The following is an 18,080-nucleotide window of genomic DNA, read 5'->3' on the forward strand; positions in this document are numbered from 1 at the left end:
TCACCTCCGGGGCAGGCGGGAATTGAACTCATGAGGAAGCGGCTTTAGATTCTCAGTGCTGTGCTTTAACCCGCTGCGCCACCAGGGAGGGCCTAAACTGAGATTTTTTAAAGAAACACTATGATAAATCACTGATTGCAGACATTTTATCTCAGTGACATTGGTAAATTTCTACTTGCATTTTAATTTCCAAAACTATTCAGCATCAAGTTCCCCATATTTGTATCTGTCAGTTTCCACAACAGCACCAAACAACTCTAGCTGCTAAGCTCTTTTTCATGCATTCACAAAATATCTGCTACACATTTCCTAGGCCATCAGTATTATTCTGAAAGTGGGGGGAGAGGAAGCCATAACTGAGATACATGCTTACAATGGGCTATAGAATAATAGAGACTAAAGGGGCATGTACATAGATAACTATGATTTTTTTTGCTTTTTGCTTTTTAAAGATTTATTTATGCATAAAGAATTGGGGTATAGGCCTGAGGTGCAGGAGCAGTAAGAGGATTCACCAGAGAGAGTGGGGAACAGGACAGGCCAACTGACATTGGAGTACACTTCTGAGGGGAGCAGCTGGAAGGTCAGGAGAGTCTGCCATGCCATGTGCATCACCTCCGGGGCAGGGATCGAGCTCATGCTAAAGTGGCTTTTGGTTTCTTAGTGCTGTGCTTTAACCTGCTGCACCACCAGGGAGGGCCTGATAACTATGTTTTAATAGAAGCATAAGTAAAGCATGAATTTCCAGAATGAAGAATACACATTTTTGGAGGAAAGAGTAGGAGGAGATTTCCTGAAAGAAATGATATGTGATCAAGCCCTCAAAAAAATAGGCAGAATTTAGAAGTGGTAGAGTTTAAAAGAGTAAGGCAGGAAAAGAATATTCCAGAAAAGAGCACTGTAAAAGAAAAATGCTGCTTAATGCAACATGTTATTATGTAATGTTATTTAACAGCCCAAATGGCATAAGGAAATATGCCATGCTCCAGTTTTCACACAAAGATACAACAGTTCAAAATGAATGTGGGTGTGTTTTCCTTCAAAATAAAGTTTATTATGGGGTCTCTCTTGTGGTGCAAGGGGTTAAGTCTCAGCACTATGAAGCTATTAGCTGCCACTGCAGCATGAGTTCTATCCCTGGACAAGGAAGTGACCCACATGGCCCAGCAGACCTCTCCTGTCTCACCTACTGCTCCCTCAGCAGTGTATTTCAGTCAGTCCACCTGTTTGCTCCCCACTGTCTCTGGTGAATTCTCTCCCCCCCACACACCTCTGATCTGTATCCCAACTCTTGTATGTATGCATGCATAAATAAATAAATAATTTTTTTAAAAAAAATAGTTTATTACTGGCATGCCTACTCACACAACATTAAGAATACAGTTCATGATCAGGCTATTGATGTAGCTTTTATTTAACAATTGAAATATCTCAATTGAAGTATCTTACTTAAAAAAAATTCCAAGGGTTTGAGGGTGATTTAAACAACAACTAATATGCAAAATAACTCAACTGTTTGGGTATCTGAGGTACCTAACCATGAGCATAATAGAATTTCCATCAATGAAGTAAGCATATTGAAGATAAGCAAAGTAAAATAACAAAACATGTTAATTTAAGCAAATTTTTAAAAATTTTTAAAAATTTAAATTTTTTTAAAGACTAATGTATGCATACAAGAACTGGGGTATAAGCCAGTGTGGGGGGAGGCAGGGGAGAGAGGATTCACCTGAGAGAGCAGGGAGAACAGGAAGATCTACTGAAAGACACTGCTGAGGCAAGATGGGAGAGGTCTGTTATGCCTCAAGTTAAATTATTTTCAGTGACCATATAGAACAATACTAAATTTTCAAAATATATTTTAATTGCATAAATTTAAAGTTTAGAAGTATCTTAAATTCAATACCTAAGTTGAATAAGTGATCTCATTCCCCATTCATACCATTTTTTGTTTTAAATGTCATTCATCACCTTGAACTATCTCATGCAGTGTGTGTGTGTATATATACATATAGGGTATGATGGAATGACCACTAGACTGGTTGCCAACAAACTGAATTCTGCTACAGTCAAAATACAGCAATTTAGGCACATTACTTCACTTCTGTGACCCTTAATTTACTCACCAGTAAAACAAGTAAGACTAGAAAATCAACATTTGACTCTAAAATTCTATAAATTAGCAGCAATTTATTTTAATCAATGCAGATCACTTTAAAGTAAAAGTAGTAGCAACACATATTGAAGATTCAAACTGAAGAACTCCACAGAACTTCCAAATGCAAGAAGGACCTTTCAAAAAATATATATCTGAAAACTATTCAAGTAGTATTTTGAACATACAAACTTTTCTGATAGAAAAAAATGGCAGAACAGTAAAAATGTTCAAGAAAAACCACAAGAACAGTAAAATAAAAAACAGATGCCTCATACACAGTTATTGCTACATGACAGAAGCTTTTCAATACTCCTAAATCCTGACAGAAAAAGAAACAAAAGTCTTTCTTTACCATCCATGTAAATGTACTTTTTGCAAATTCAAATATAAAAAGAACAAAACAGCAGCAACCTAGAGAAGGAATCATTCATATCTGTTCAATTTTGTACCTTTCATGCCTTTAGTAATATGCTATGAACATAATGGCAGTTGACACTGGTTGAACAGTGACTAAATTAAAATACACAAATGTCTATCTAACAAGTAAAGTAAATCCATACATAATAAATTCTGGTCAGCCTTTATTCCTTTGAATTGTATTTAAATAAAATACAATATCTGAAGTAGAACAGATAAAAATAAGTGAATATGTGAGATCTCTACCATCCCCAGGCATAAGAATTTGCAATTACAAATTAAGGCAGGTTACAACATACAATTAAAGCTATTCGATAAGTAACAAAATACACACACGTCCAAAACTGAGTAAAAACTTAACACTTACCTACAAAAAAATCCATGGCCTATTCAAAGACATGTGCTTCCTACTGCAGACAGCAATGGCAAGAAAATCTTAGCAGTTCACAAGTTTAAAAAAAAAAAAAAAGCTTTAAAATACTTGATAATCTAAATTGCCTTGTGAAACAAACTTAATTAAATTAAAAAGCAACAACACAAGTTAACTTTAAGCATTTTGTGCTTTTTTTAAAAAAATGAAATCAGGCCAAATGCTTAAGTTTGCACAGCAGGCACATTCTGATAAGTTGTAACAAGAATTAACACAATTATATCTAGTAAGACACCCAGTTAAAAAGAGGTATTTCAGGGACCTCCCTGGTACCATGGGGGTTAAAGCTATCCTCAGCCACTGCAGCACAAATTCTATCCCAGACCAGGGAGGTGGCCCACATGGCACAGCAAATCTCTCCTGTCATGCCCACTGCTCTCCTCAGCAGTGTATTTCAGTTGGCCTGCCTGTTATGCTCCCCACTCTCTCTCTCTGGTGAATCCTCTCACCCTCTGTATCTCTAGCCTGAGCCTCTGTTCTTCTATGCATAAATAAATAAATCTTGAAAAAAAAAAAAAAAGAGGTATTCCTCCAGAAGCCATGGAGAGAAGGAGAGAATCACAGCTACATAGATAAGTCACAGCAGACAACAGGTGCATTCTGGTAAGTTGTAACATGAATGCATTTTTCTGATTAGTATCCAATGTGTATTCATTCAACATTTACCTGTCAATATCCTACACAAAAAAAATTAAAACCCAGTGTGCCTTACATGTAAAGATAAAATCAGATAAGGGCCTATCCTGTCCTCAATAGGAGATAACAGGAAGATAAACACCTAAATACAAAGTAGAAAGTGTAAATGGCCTGAGAGATTTTTCAGAAGTACAGGAGGAGTTGTTACTACCTCACAAAAATATAATATAACCTTTTCAACCGGCTTAAAGCAATTTCATAGTAATTATTAACTCTTAGCCAACCGGAGGAAGACAGGGGTTTTCCTACTATCATAGCTGAGGAAACTGAAACACAGAAAGGTTGATCATGTTCCAAAGTGTAAAATAGTTAAAGAAAAAAATCAGGGCACTTTGTATCATCTTTTCCTCAGGGGAGCAGTTCAACATATGGTAAGCCTTTTGTAAAAAGAGAGCCTATTTAGTAATGCAAGTAATCACATTCTTATATATGTATTTAAATGTTATTCATATATGTGCATGTGTATGCATTAACCTTGATTTCCATGAACAGGTGTGCTTAAAGCAAGGCAAAGCAACTGTGTACTATAAATATTAAAGTAAACTTCCACTGGATTATAACACAATGGAAAAATAAGATACAATATGTCTCCAACAACTTGTTATTTCTACTGTCATTTTTACCCCAGTATAAATCAGAATCTAAAATTGGTCTGCTTCTGAGTTCAAGCAAGTTGATTTATGAAACAGCTTTATGAAAGGAAACATCAAACATTTCCCAAAACTACTAGAAATTAAATAATGGCATCCACTCTTCAGTATCCAAGAGGCAATCACACGTGACCCAAAAGCAGCAGCTACTGATCAATATGTGTTGAACGAATGAATATTTGTAGGCATTTTTAAAATCCTGGGCCTGCTGCTCTTTGCACACAGTCATGTTCTGCCTCCCATCTCTGCCTCACTAGGGTGCTCATAAAAATGTAAATTTCAATATAATTGAGACACAATTAAGGAAGCAAATCTAATGCAGGTGAATATACTACCCCCAAAGATTAGGATTATTTATACCACTACTCTCCAAGGTGAACTCTGTCGAAGCTGCTCTGTGGTATGCATTACCAGAAAAAGAAAAATGACACTTCCTGAGTTAACACTTTTCAGAAATGCCACTTATTCCCATAAACACGATTATATGTATCCAGTTAATTTGAAGAATTAAGTGTCCCCTCCACTATGACTGATTCCTCAATTAGTTTCTCAAATCCCTCTTAAGTGGTGCATCCATTGGCTTCGCACAGGAAAACACCAATAATAAACGGCAGAAGGTACACGGTTCCGATCTTTGCTATTTCCACGGCTACCCACCCTTCGCCATTACACCCCGAAGTATTCTGGTTAGAAAGGTGAACTAGTTTGCTCTTCACGCACTTACCCATCGCTGTCACCCTCCCTAACCCCTTCCACACTCCAAAGACCGTCACCAACTCTGGCCCCCAAGGAGCCCAGGCCCGCCACCTGTGCCGGCCCCACCCGGGGTCCCGGACGCTCCCGGTCTCCCTCTTCGGCCCTTCGGCACCACACACCCCCTCCCCACAGGACAGCTCGTAGCCGGCTCCGGCCCGGCCGCAGCCCATTCTTCCTCCAAACTCCATAAGCCTCCTCCACTAGCCCAACCCAAGCTCTCCGCCGCGCCCGACTCGCCCCTGGGCGACCGAGGGCAAGAGGCTGGGCAGCCGGGGCGGGTCCCGACTAACCGGGCCCGCGACGCCCCTCGCCCGGCAGAGCAGCCGCTCTCGCAGCCAGTGCCGGGGGAGCCTCGGCAGCCCCGGGGCGAGCGGGGGCCAAGAGGCCGGGGCAGCGGTCGCCCGGGCCTACTCACCCGGAGCTGGCGGAGCGTGGGAGGCGGCGCGCCCCTCAGTCTGAGGAGCAGGACGCGGCCCTGGCGCGCGTCTCTGCCCGGAGACCTCGCCTGGCGCGGCTAGCCGGGAGCTCACTCCAGCAGCCGCTGCCGCCTCTGCCGCTGCTTCGCCACCTTGGCCGCCATCTTGACTCAACCCCTCTCCCTCCCCCCCCTACCCGGGCGGCCGCGGCTGAGGCGGCTCCGGCGGCGGCTCCTCCTCCTTCCGGAGACTTAGGATGCAGACTCCCTCAGCTGGCGGAGCGCAGCTCCTACCTTGGCCGAGACGCTTGAGCTGCCCCGCGCCTGGTCTCCACACATTTCTGGGTCTGGCGGCGGAGGCGGTCCCCTCGACCGGAGTCGGCACCGAAGAGCGCCGTGCTCGGCCTGACCCTGCGCGCTGCCATTGCGCCCCTAGGTGGAGCCGCCCACCGGTCCCCCGGACCCTCGGGGTCTTCCACCGGGCGTGGGAAAAAAAAAATGGGATAAACTAGCTCTGGCCCCGCGACCCCTTCGCGGCGCGGCGCGGCGCGGAGCGGCCGGACTGCGGTGGCCTTCTGAGGCCCCGGACTGCGGGAAGGGGACGAGAGCCCCACGTGCTGGGGCCCAGAGTCGTGCAAGCTCACCTACCAAGTCATTTTCCAAGGCTCCGGCTGTAATCTGCACCAAGACGTCACTGGAGTGTCAGGCGAGGCCGATTTGCTCTTGAAATCGGTCGTTTAAGCACAAGTCTCTCGACCGAGGAGCCTGTAGCCCTGGCGAGTACCGAGGGCACGTTCAGCCTCACTCTTCCACTGAAACGACCTCACGGTTCTTTGTAACTACATACTTTTACTTTAGAAAAGCCACCATTCCACATCCCAAAATTAAGACGGAAAGACAAAGTCGGTGCATCACCCGGATAGGCATGGTCTCGCCATATAATTATGAAGAGGTCCCAGGTTTCAAGAGATGAATTCTAAAATGGTGAAGCTAGGAGAGAACGTTTACTAAAAGATGCGAGGGCTGTTTAAACGCTTCCCTTTAAACCCGTTGTGCTGACAGGACAAGGATAAAAAACTACCGTACAGGATTCACAGTTCAGCTCTGAAATCGAGCAAGAATAGACTTATTAAATGCGGCGTAGAATGGAGAGAATTCATTAAAGGCCGGCTGGGAGGCATCTGTGTAAAGCTACCACATGAACTCGACGTTTAATGCTTCATTCACGGACCTAGACGGCAAGGCTTAGACTCGGAACGCAATTTCAGCGGCTGCAGTTTTCCCGCCGGAGGCAGGGTCAGCGACATCTTCCCTACTGCGCAGTCGCAGTGCCTTGGCGCATGGAGGTGGTGACGGTTCAGTGTTTGGTGGCTGCCTTGGTCCTAGCTTGTGGTTTCCTGTGGGTATGGAACGCCTCAGTACGAGCGAAGAATCAAGAGCAGACTGCCCTGCTGGGAGACGGAAATCGGAGCCTCCTAGTGATCGCGCACCCAGACGACGAAGCCATGTTCTTTGCTCCCACAGTGTTAGGCTTGGCCCGCCTGAGGCACCGGGTGTTCCTACTATGCTTCTCCTCAGGTAGGAGGCTGTAGGCGGGGCCCTGGGAGCTAGCGCTGTGAATACACCTACGACTGTTGTATTTGCAGAAGGATCAAGAGTAATGATTTTGCGATATAACCAACAGAATCCTTGTGTCTGGTTAACCCTTAAATGTTTTATTTCTGACTCTAGCAAAGGACTTCCTGATGCATTTAGAATCCGTTTTGTGCTCAAAAGAAACATGCTGGTTTGAAGAGGTAGATTCAGATCATTAGACTATGAAGTGATTTTTTAAGTAGTTTTGTAGTTTAACTCCCCCAATTTTCAGTAAAGGGGCTTTTCAAAGAATTCCAAAAATACAGAAAAGACCAAATGAGAAAACAAAAATGGACCATGATTATGATCTGGATTTGGTGGATTATGAATTATGGTGACAACTGCGCAGCTGTATAAATGAAGTGATTGCACAGACATATCTAGTGGGTGAACTTGGTGGTATGTAAAATTATTTCTAATAATTTTTTTTTAAATGCCCATGATCCCGTTTCCCATTTGGTTGTATCAGGTTCTTTTTCCATTATAGATTTTTCACAGAAATTACAATTTATACAATTTTATATTATTTTTGTCTTAATGTTAATTTATCATTCATTTAGCAAAAAGATTTTTAAAAATCCATGTGTACTGGAGACCTATTAGAATGGCTTAAATCCAGAACATTAATAACACCAAATACTGATAGGGGTGTAGAAAAACAGACACTTTCATTCATTGATGGTAGCAATGCAAAAGTGCTATAACCATTTTGGAAGACAGTAAGTTTAGCAGTTTCTTGCAAAACTAAACATACTAAACATACCATACCATCCAAGGATCACACTCCTTGATATTTACCCGAAGGGGTTGAAAACTTATGTCGACTGGAAAAAGATGTTCACAGCAAGTTTTTTCTTTTTTTATAATTTTATATTTTTTAGTTTTTACATCATTCTTCATTTTGTGCATTTTTTCATCTCAGTTGTAATCCCCCTGAGCTTCCCACCACCAAGTCACCCTGTGCCATCACCACAGTCCAGTGCACTCTTCCCACCCTAGTTCCTATCCGATTTCCCCTTCCACTCTCATAGTGTCTCTGGTTTATTGTTGCTCATTGTTTTCATTTTTAATCTATTACATTTGTTTGTCTCTCTCTTTTTTTCCTCCTGATCCCTTATGCTCCTGCTATAAGTGAAATCATCCAGTAGTTTTCTTTTTCTTTCCTGTTTATTTAAGCATGATCCCTTTCAGCTCCATCCATGTTCACAGCAACTTTTTTCATAATTGACAAAACTTGCATGCACCGGTACTGCCTTCAGTAGATGAATGGATAAACTGTGTTACATCCATATAATGAAATAATATTCTTGATTAAAAAAAAAAATTAGCTGTCAAGCCATGAAAAATCATGAAGAAGACTTAGATGGATATATCTAAGCAAAAGAAGCCAGTCAGAAAAGCTAATACAGAATCACAAGGCTACATAGCTACATGAAATTCTGGAAAAGGCAAAACCAGATAATTAAAATTTTCAGTGGTTACCAGGGGGAAGGGGGGAGGGTGCATAGAATTGATAGGGCAAAGGGCCCTCCCTGGTGGGGAGTCAGGTTAAAGCACAGCACTATCTAGCTGGACATAGCCGCTTCAGCACACTTCAGCACAGGTTTGATCCCCAGCCAGGGAGGTGACCCACATGACATGGCAAGACTTCTGTCTCGCCTGCTGCTCCCTTCAGCAGTGTATGTCATCAGTCTGCTTGTTCTGCTCCCCGCTCTGTCTCTGGTGAATCCTCTCACTGCCCCTGCACCTCTCACCTATACCCCAGTTCTATATGCATAAATAAATACATCTTTAAAAATATTGTTAGGGCAATGAAAAGTTATATTATAATGATGGAATATGGGTCATTATACATTTGTCAAACTCATATAATGTACAACATCAAGAGTGAGCCCTAATGCAAACTGTGGACTTATATGTCAATGTGGTTTCATCAGTTATAACAAATCTACCACACTGGTATGGAAATTGATAATTGTCTTTTTATGTCTGACTTATTTCACTTAACATAATGTTTTCTTTCTTTTTTTTTTTTAAAGGAAAGCTTCTACCTAGAGAATTTTTTTAAAGATTGATTTATTTATGCATACAAACTGGGGTATAGGTCAGAGGTGCAGAGACAGTGAGAGGATTCACCATTGACAGAGCGGGGAGAGCAGAACAGGCAGATTACTAAGTACCTTTGGAGGGAAGCAGTGGGCAGGTCAGGAGAAGTCTGCCACACCATGCAGATCACCTCCAGGTACTAGGGATCGAACTCCCACCAAAGCGGCTACAGTAAGCTTGCAGTTCTGCATCCAAACCCGCTGAGCTACCAGAGAGGATCCAAGCATAATGTTTTCAAAGTGCATCCATACTGTAGCATTATCAGAACTTCATTCCTTTTTAAAACTGAGTAATACCCCTTTGTAAACAGATACCACATTATTTATCCCTTTGCCTGTTTGTAGACATCTGGATTGTTGTGTTCGTTTTTAGGCTATTGTGAATACTACTGCTATGAACAATTAACTATTTGAATCCATATTTTAAATTATTTTTTACCTAAAATTAACTGTAGAGATGCTGAATTGTATAGTAATTCTATGCTTAAATTTTTGAGAAATCACTAAAGTGCAACCACTAAACTGTTCAAACAGCAGATGACCTTTTATACTACCAACAATGCACAAGGGTTCTAATTTCTCCATATCCTCAACTATACTTACAATTTTCCATTTTTGTTTTACTTGGGTTTTTAGTTTTCTTCTTTTAGCCATTTTAGTGGATGTGAAATATGTCATTGTGGTTTTGACTTGCACTTCCCTAGTGGTGAATGGTATTGAAGCATCTTTACTTGCTTTTACAGGCCATTAGTATATCTTTGGATAAATGCCTATACAAATCCTTTGTGCATTTTTTTATTCTGGCGTCATTTTTAAAGCATGGTTTCTCCAACTGAGTTCTATGGATACGTTTTAATGGAAGAGGGTTCAGCTCTTTTGGTTTCAGTTTCCGCTGAGGAGCCAAGATCTTTGGACTCTATTAACACTGCCTCCTTTTATCTCTCCACCCTAGGTTTAGTAGTTTCTCCTTGCTGTTTCTATTCTCTGGGTTGATTCACTCAAGATTCCCTATTTCATCCTATAACTCTCTGTTATATATCAACTTCTTTGCATTCCATTTCTGCATATGGAAGGATCAATATTTGATAGTTTCTGTTTTCCTGCATAGGTCCTAACCAGTACAGAACTAAACACCCCTCTTTTATGTTTGAGAAGATGTTCACCTTTTTCCTTCCTCCAACATTTTAGAATTATCTTGGTCATGATCATGGAATAACTTTGCTAGCATTCCCGAAACATAAGGAATTTCTTCAGATTCATGAAATTAGTAGAAGGCCAGGTATTCGAATACAATGCCTTGATTCCCAATCTAATAAATTCAATTCTAATAAGTTAAAACTTCCAAAATAGAAGCCTGGCCACCCCTTAGTGCTATGACCACAATGGCCCGAGTTCCATTTCTGGTCAGGGAGCTAACCCACATGGCACAGCAGCCCTCTCTTTTTTTTTCCTGCTGTTCTCCTTAGCAGTTTACTTCAGTAAATCAGCCTTCTGCTCCATGCTCTGCCTCTGGTGAATCCTCGACACAACCCCCACTTGCCCTATACTCCAGTTCTTCTACACAAAAATAAATAAAATCTTTAAAAAACCAAAGGAGCAAGAGAGGGTCTTGTTTTCTCTTTGCTGTATATGATTTGTTCCTTCTTATTTTTATGTAAATACTTTACCTATTTAGAATGAATAAATTAAGTTTTTAAATTAAACTATGCCTTTATTGTGGTATATAAATTTGGGTCTTTACAAAGTACTAACTTCTATTAGATGTGATTATGAATGCTGATTATTACTGAGAAGTATAAGTTATTGGAAGGCAGAAGACCACTAAGCATACGATTTGCATGAGTTTATATACACGTGATATAGTTCTATATAAATAAATCTATATTCCATTTATTTTGTTTTCTAGAAAAATGACCTCCAAACTTTTTGGTCACATTTTCCTATTTGTAAAAACTTTTGAACAAATGCCCCCATTATTTGTATATTTATCCATAATTACATTAAGTAGATAGAGCAATAAAGTTATGTGTACTTTACAAGACAGTAACCAAAGTGGACTTTCATAAAGGACAAGATAAGCAACAGAAGTTCGTAAAGCTTTTCCTCCACCCCACCAGGTTATCTTGTGCATCCCAGTATGTACCTCTTTACTTGGACGCTGTTTTAAAATGTCAGTTGAGAGCTGCTAAGAGATCTTAAACACTGTTGAAATGGCTACATGTTCACCTAACATGGTGACTATGTTATAATTATCTCTGACTTTGAATTCCTAAATCCTTAATTCAAACACATAGCAATAAAACCTCCAAGAGAACATTAGACTCAGTTCTAAGTAGTTTCTCAAACCTTAATGTGTCTGATATGCACAGCATCTTAAGAATCACATCGCTAGCATATTAGACTCTGTCAACAATGATAAAACTTTGGAACAAACCAGGAGAAGGTATGTATATGGGAATGGAAGAAACTGAAATGTCCACAAACTAACTGTAGGTCTCTATCTGACTTAAAATCCAAAAACTTGTGATGAGAACAATTCAAAATTAAATTATTACTTGAGTTCCTGTTTAGGGTTCATCTCTTTATTGGATACAATATGGTGGCTTCAAACAGTTCAAAACTGGCACTGGAGAAAGCCCTGCCAAAATTTAAAGGATTCACAAAGGAGTTTTTCCTCTAAGATATCCTGGACAGTAAGGGGTACCTCTCTTTGTTCAGTCCTGCATGAGTGCCTACAGGGTGCTAGACATCAGGATGATACAAAATTGAGTGAGACCATGACTTTTAAAGTCAGTGACACTAGGAAATAAATCCAACCATGGAGAAATGTTTATACTTACACATAGACTACTGGAAATGATTATTTGCCAGGAAAAGTAGATGAAGGCTTTCCCATAGGAAATGTCATTTGATCTGGTTTATAAAACTGAATTGACATTCAGGTAGAAGAGGATGAAGAAGGTAAAGACAAAAAAAAGTGGAGAAAAGAACTTTCATAAATTATCATCTAATTCCCAGGAAAGCCTAAGTATTTTTTCAATTTCTGTTCACACTTGACAGGTGGAGAGACTGGCTCAGAAAAGTTACTTGTACAAATCACACAAGCAATTATTTGCTAGAGAATTTAATTAAGTGGTATATTAGTTAGACATTTACACATGTAAGTGCAATTTAAGTGGTAACAAAGCTTCATTGTATATTACTTGTAAGGATACAGAGGAGTTGTACTTACCAAATTATTCTTAGAAGTATACTAGGAAAATAATATGTAATCTATTTGGGGTCCCAGTGTGGTCAAGATCCCCCATAATCATGCTAGAATTGCTAAGCTCCTCAAAAGAATACATTTTCCTGAATGATGCCTGAAGAGGCAGGAAGCTGTCTCTTTATTAAATAAGTATGTAACAAATATTTCAGGATTCTCAATATGTAAAACAGTGTGGCAATACCCCAGTTGTTATCAGTGGTTTTACAAGAGTCAACCCTTAATCAGTTGCTTTTGTGATATACCATGATGCCTGCAATAGGTGACTGTAATGCAAACCGACAAACACGGTAACTACAGACACTGGAAGGTTTGAATGGTTATTCAAACGATTTGTGCTACTAGTAGCTTCACAAGATTATGTAAGAGTAAGCTTAATATTGTATTTTCTTCAACTTTTTATCATAGCCACAAATATTTCAAGTAGTTTAATTCCTTTCGTGAGCAAGATAAGAAAAAGTGAAAAGATAGAGCTTCAATCTAAAGAAACCTACCACTATATATTTGCTATCCTCAGGAAATTACTACAATCAAGGGGAGATTCGTAAGAAAGAACTTTTGCAGAGCTGCAGTGTCTTGGGGATTCCACCCTCCAGTGTACAAATTATTGACAACAGGTAAACTTATCTTTTAACAGTGTTGAAATTCAGTGGCAATAAATATGCAGTGATACACTCAAAAGACAAAAAAGCTACTGTGGGTGGATAAGAACATCTTATTTGAGAAGTCAACTTAAAATAGTTTCACATTTGTTTTTAAATGACGGTGTAATGAAAATACATTTTTTCAACTTCTGTTCAGATTTGTGTCAAAATAGCTACTTCTCTTAGATCTTTAAAAAAGTTTATAATATTTCAAAAATACCAAAAGTATAGAGAACAGTATCCTAAATTCCCATATGCCTATTACCTAATCTCAGTAGTCATCAATCCTTACTGAACCTGCTTCGTCTGTCCCCACTTACCATTTTTTATGTATGAAATATTTTCAAGCAGGGATCTGAATAGGCAGATCTACGAAGTACACTGCTGAGGGGAGCAGCAGACAATACTAGAGAGGTCTGCTGTTTCATGTGATCACTTCTGGGCAGGGAGTCAAACTCTCACTGAAGTGGCTATGACTAGCTTTCAGCGCTGCATCCTAACCCACTGAGCCACCAGGAAGGGGCTTCTTTGATTTTTTTTTTTTTTAAAGAATTATTTATTTATTCATACAGAACTGGGGTACGGGCCAGAGATGCGGAGGGTGAGAGGATTCACCAGAGACAGAGTGGGGAGCAGAACAGGCAGATCAACGAAGTACACTGCTGAGGGGAGCAGTGGGCAGCTCAGGAGAGGTCTGCCACGCCATGTGGTCACCTCCTGGACAGGCAGGAATCGAACTCATGCGGAAGTGGCTTTAGCTTCTCAGTGCAGTGCTTTAACCCGCTGCTCCACCAGGGAGGGCCTCTTCTTTGATTTTTTTAAGGATTTCATAAAATCCTTAACATGAAAAGGGGCTTTTATCTTTATATACTTAGAAAAGCAGATATTGAAAACCAAGGCTAATATAATATGACTCTCATCATGATGTCTGCAGTTTATTTTAAAATGTTCAGGAAAAAATACCTATATAGATTAAACCATAATGGCAAAATATTAACAGTTGAACCTCAGTGGAAGGTACATGAATGTTCATTATAGTTTTAGCTTTTACATTCATTTGAAAACTTTTGTAGTAAAAAAAATTTCAGTACCAAACAACACACCTTTTCTCCTACTATTTTGAGGCACATATAAATATAACTTACTTTACTGTTACTGACCTGACTCTTCAAATAAAAATAAAATCAGAGACCTATATAACAGCAATTGTGGTTTGTATCACAACATTTGGGGCTTAATAACCTCCTTAGCTTTAAAAATCTCAACCTAGGCCCACCTTGGTGGCACAGTGGACTAAAAGTACAGCACTGCAAGCGAGCCACAGCCACTTCAGTTCAAGTTCAATCCCCAGCCCCAGGGGGGACCCAAAAGGTGCAACAGACCTCTCCTCACCCACCCCATGCTCCCCTCAGCAGTGTACTTGATCAATCTGCCTGTTCTGTTCCCTACTCTGCCTCTGGTGAGTCCTCTCACTGCCCCTGCACCTCTGGCCTGCGCCCCAGTTCTGTATGCATAAATAAATAAATAAATCTTTTTTTAAAATATAAATAAATAAAAATCTCAACCTAGCTTTTGCAATTTACTACAAATTAGTTTGTACTTGCTTCCCTTTTTTGAGGTTTTCCTTTTCTATTTTTGGGGTAATTTATAAGAAGGTGATACTACAACTTAAAACATTTTAAAGTGACATGTTACTTTAAGGCTAGGTGAAGAAAATAAAAAAGAATAGGTGAAGAGGGAAAAGTCCAGTGAAGAATTGCCAAAGTAGAGGTTTTCATGTTTCTATACAAAGAAGGAACCCACTCCTCTCACCCACCATTTGTTTATTATTATTTTCTACATCACTCCACTAAACTTAGTCCTAATTTGTTTTGTTTTATACCCTTAGAGATTAAAATGAGTATCTACTGACAAGTAGATATGAAAAAGTGTAATAGCTTGCAATGAGTGTTGAATCTGTTTGTGGCTCCAACAGTAAGATCTGTCTCAAGATGTGGAGTCAACCAGAAGCAAGACAAGTTTAGGGTAGTTCCCCAACATCATCAAAATCCTGAGTCCTTACAGTTTTTCTATGCCACTGTTTTTATCACATAAACAGGCTTCCCACAGTTACCAAGTGATTGTAGCAGTCCTAGTTGTCACATGCAGACACAACTGTGTCCTGGCAAGAAGGGGATGTTTTCCCCCTGCACATGTCTTTATATAGAGAGAAAACTCAGGAGTCCCTGGCAGATTTCCTCTCAGGCCTCCTGCCCTACATGATTGACTATCACTAACATCTGTCACTGTAGTATCAACTAGACACTGGGAAACCCTGTGTCTAGTATATTCTGCAGAGTGCTGTAATGGCTATAGAAAAAAGATGCTCATTTTGTCTTGCTGTCTTGTAAAACCTGTGTGTGTTATAGCCCAAATAGACTTGATTTTTCATTCAGTTAGGGTAGGGAAGGTTTAAAGGCTTGTCTTAAGCTGGGACATAGGTTTAGGACTACTCAGGGTGCAGAAGAAGAAGATTATTTTAAGTGTCAAATGCACAGCAAAGAACAAAAGGTAGGTTAAGCAGAGGTGAGGGCTCCATTTTACTGCTGGTAATAGAAGATTTATTGATTTTTATGTGTATTTCTTTTATTGAGTCCCAGGTTTTATAAGTGAGTCATCTACAAATAATCCTAATGTCATCTTCGATTTTTTTAACATGTCTCTCTTCTGTTCCACTTCTATTGCAGTGGAATTCCTTAAACTATGTTAAATAATTATGGGAAGGACAGGCAATTTATACGTATTAATGATTTAATTGAGAACACACCTAACACCTCAACATTAACTAGGTTAACTGAAGGTTATAAAAGATATTCCACATTCTGTTAGGCATTGTTGTTGGGAATTGTGTTAGATTTGGGGGGGACTTCTGTTCACTTTGATGCCCTGCAAAGAAACAGGAAAACATTTCAATTTTTGTTTTCACTTTACTTGGCTTAATGTAAACTGTTGGGATCATCTCTATCTATGCCAGTTGATTTTGGAATGTACAAATGAAGGCAGTGGACCTCTCCTGTCTCACCTACTGCTACTCTTAGCAGTGTATTTCAATAAATACACCTTTTCTGTTCTCCACTATGTCTCTTTCACCCGCTGCACCTCTGGCCTACACCCAACTCGTCTCCACAACAATGATGAATAACCAGGATAAAGCTAAATAAATAAAGAGTACAAATCTAAAGCCAGCCTTCCTGTGCTGAAACCTCTGCTTTACCAGGTTAACTGCATTATCTGGGCAAGTTATTTAATATCTGTTCCTAAACTTCCTGCATTGTGAAACTTGAAAGGCTATTTGTGAAAGAAATCATTTGTTCATTTTCTTAAAGATGATATGATTCACTTTTATTCTGTAGATGTATGCTGTAATTTGACTTTTAGTAATAGTTATAATAAAAATGAGGAGTGCTGCTAAGATGCTCCATTTGCACACAGACTCTTACCGGTATAATGTCAACATTAACCCAGTAATGTAAGATTTTTTTTTTTTAAGAGATTTGAGTTGGAAAAACTCTAGTCAAACTAAAGATCTTGGCTTAATTGTCAAGATCTTTACTCTTGTCATCTGACTTAATTACATTTTTTGTATATCTTAAAAGAAGCCAATTTGAAGATTCAGGGGAACAACATATCTTAGTCTGTTCAAACTGCCATAGCAAAATACCCAAGACTGGATGGTTTCAACCACAGAAATGTATTTTCTCACAGTTCTGGAGACAGAATTCTTAGATCAAAGTCCAGTGGGATCATTTTCTGGAGAATGTTTTCTTCTTGACTTACAAACAAGTCTATGTCTCATTGTATATTCACATGGAGAGAAGAGAACATATTCTCTTTTCTTATAAAGTCATCAGCCCTATAGAACTCAGTGCCGCCCTTGTGACCTCACTTAACTGTAGTTACTTCCCAAAGATCCTACCTCCAAATGCAGCCGCTTAGGGAGGTTAAGGCTTCAACACATGAATTTTGGAAGGACACAATACAGTTCCTAGTAATATGAAACCTTTAGTCTTCCGTTTCTCATTTCATGCCCAGAAAAAGTAGGGCTTTGGAATCTTACTTTAAGTTATTTAGATGACTCAAAGAATGAAGGGGAGGAAAAGAAGGAAAGATTTATGGAGGACTTACACCCATAATAGTAGCTATCAATATGTGTTAAACCATTATTGTTTGTGCCAAAAACCATACTAAACACATAATCTTACTTAATCATCAAAATAATCCGATTACTTTTCCCAAGTTATAGGTGAGTAACTGAGGCATAGTGAAAGGTACAATAATTTGCTTAAGGTCTTTCAGCTAATAAGTAGTAGCGCTGGCATTTGAACTGAAGCAACCTGGCACCAGAGGATCTGCTTCAACCACAATTATTTTATACCTGCTCTGTGTCAGGTACACACTTCCTTAAAGGTCGTCTCATTTATTCTTAGGCTAAGCATTCAAGAGAGGTGTTGTTTTCTCTTTTTGTTTCACATGAGGAAACAAAAGCTTGGGAGATTAAAAGAACCCTCTGAGGTCACACACTTAATAAATGGCAGTGCTAGTATTCAGAGCCAAAAAGGAAGACAGAATTGATTCCTGACTTTCTGCAGGAAAGTAGGTCACCACTTCGTTAGTCTATTTGAAAGGCTAATGTGTACTTAAGAGTATATTTAGTTGACATGGATGGCCAGTGCTTTTTCCTATTGTCCTAAAAACTTCATTGCTCCATTTCAGGGAAACATTTAGCCAGTAGAGCTCAGGAAAGTAAGTCCCTTATGTAATCCCTTAAAAGAGGGAAAAAAGGGCCCTCCCTGGTGGCGCAGCGGGTTAAAGCACAGCACTGAGAATCTGAAGCCACTTCCGCATGAGTTCGATTCCCGCCTGCCCCGGA

General features: G+C 39.8%; 2 protein-coding genes across 8 annotated transcripts in view; one reads left to right on the forward strand and one right to left on the reverse strand.

The window, feature by feature from the left end:
- NCOR1 (nuclear receptor corepressor 1) overlaps positions 1-5,688 on the reverse strand; it is a 147,548-nt gene extending 141,860 nt beyond the window's left edge. For all 6 annotated transcript variants that reach the window (XM_012726157.1, XM_012726156.1, XM_012726158.1 and 3 more), the window contains exon 1: positions 5,523-5,688. The gene's annotated coding sequence lies outside the window, so the exon portion shown is untranslated. The remainder of the gene's footprint in view (positions 1-5,522) is intronic.
- A 1,092-nt stretch (positions 5,689-6,780) lies between these two features.
- The window catches only part of PIGL (phosphatidylinositol glycan anchor biosynthesis, class L), a 47,007-nt gene continuing 35,707 nt past the window's right edge, over positions 6,781-18,080 (forward strand). For both annotated transcript variants that reach the window (XM_004684572.2, XM_012725982.1), the window contains exons 1-2: positions 6,781-7,100; positions 13,045-13,144. In XM_004684572.2, coding sequence (XP_004684629.1) covers positions 6,863-7,100; positions 13,045-13,144 — 338 coding nt within the window. In that variant the 5' untranslated portion in view covers positions 6,781-6,862. The remainder of the gene's footprint in view (positions 7,101-13,044; positions 13,145-18,080) is intronic.

The sequence above is a fragment of the Condylura cristata genome, unplaced genomic scaffold, assembly GCF_000260355.1.
Source record: "Condylura cristata isolate star-nosed mole 26May11 unplaced genomic scaffold, ConCri1.0 scaffold00017, whole genome shotgun sequence".
Classification (NCBI taxonomy): domain Eukaryota; kingdom Metazoa; phylum Chordata; class Mammalia; order Eulipotyphla; family Talpidae; genus Condylura; species Condylura cristata.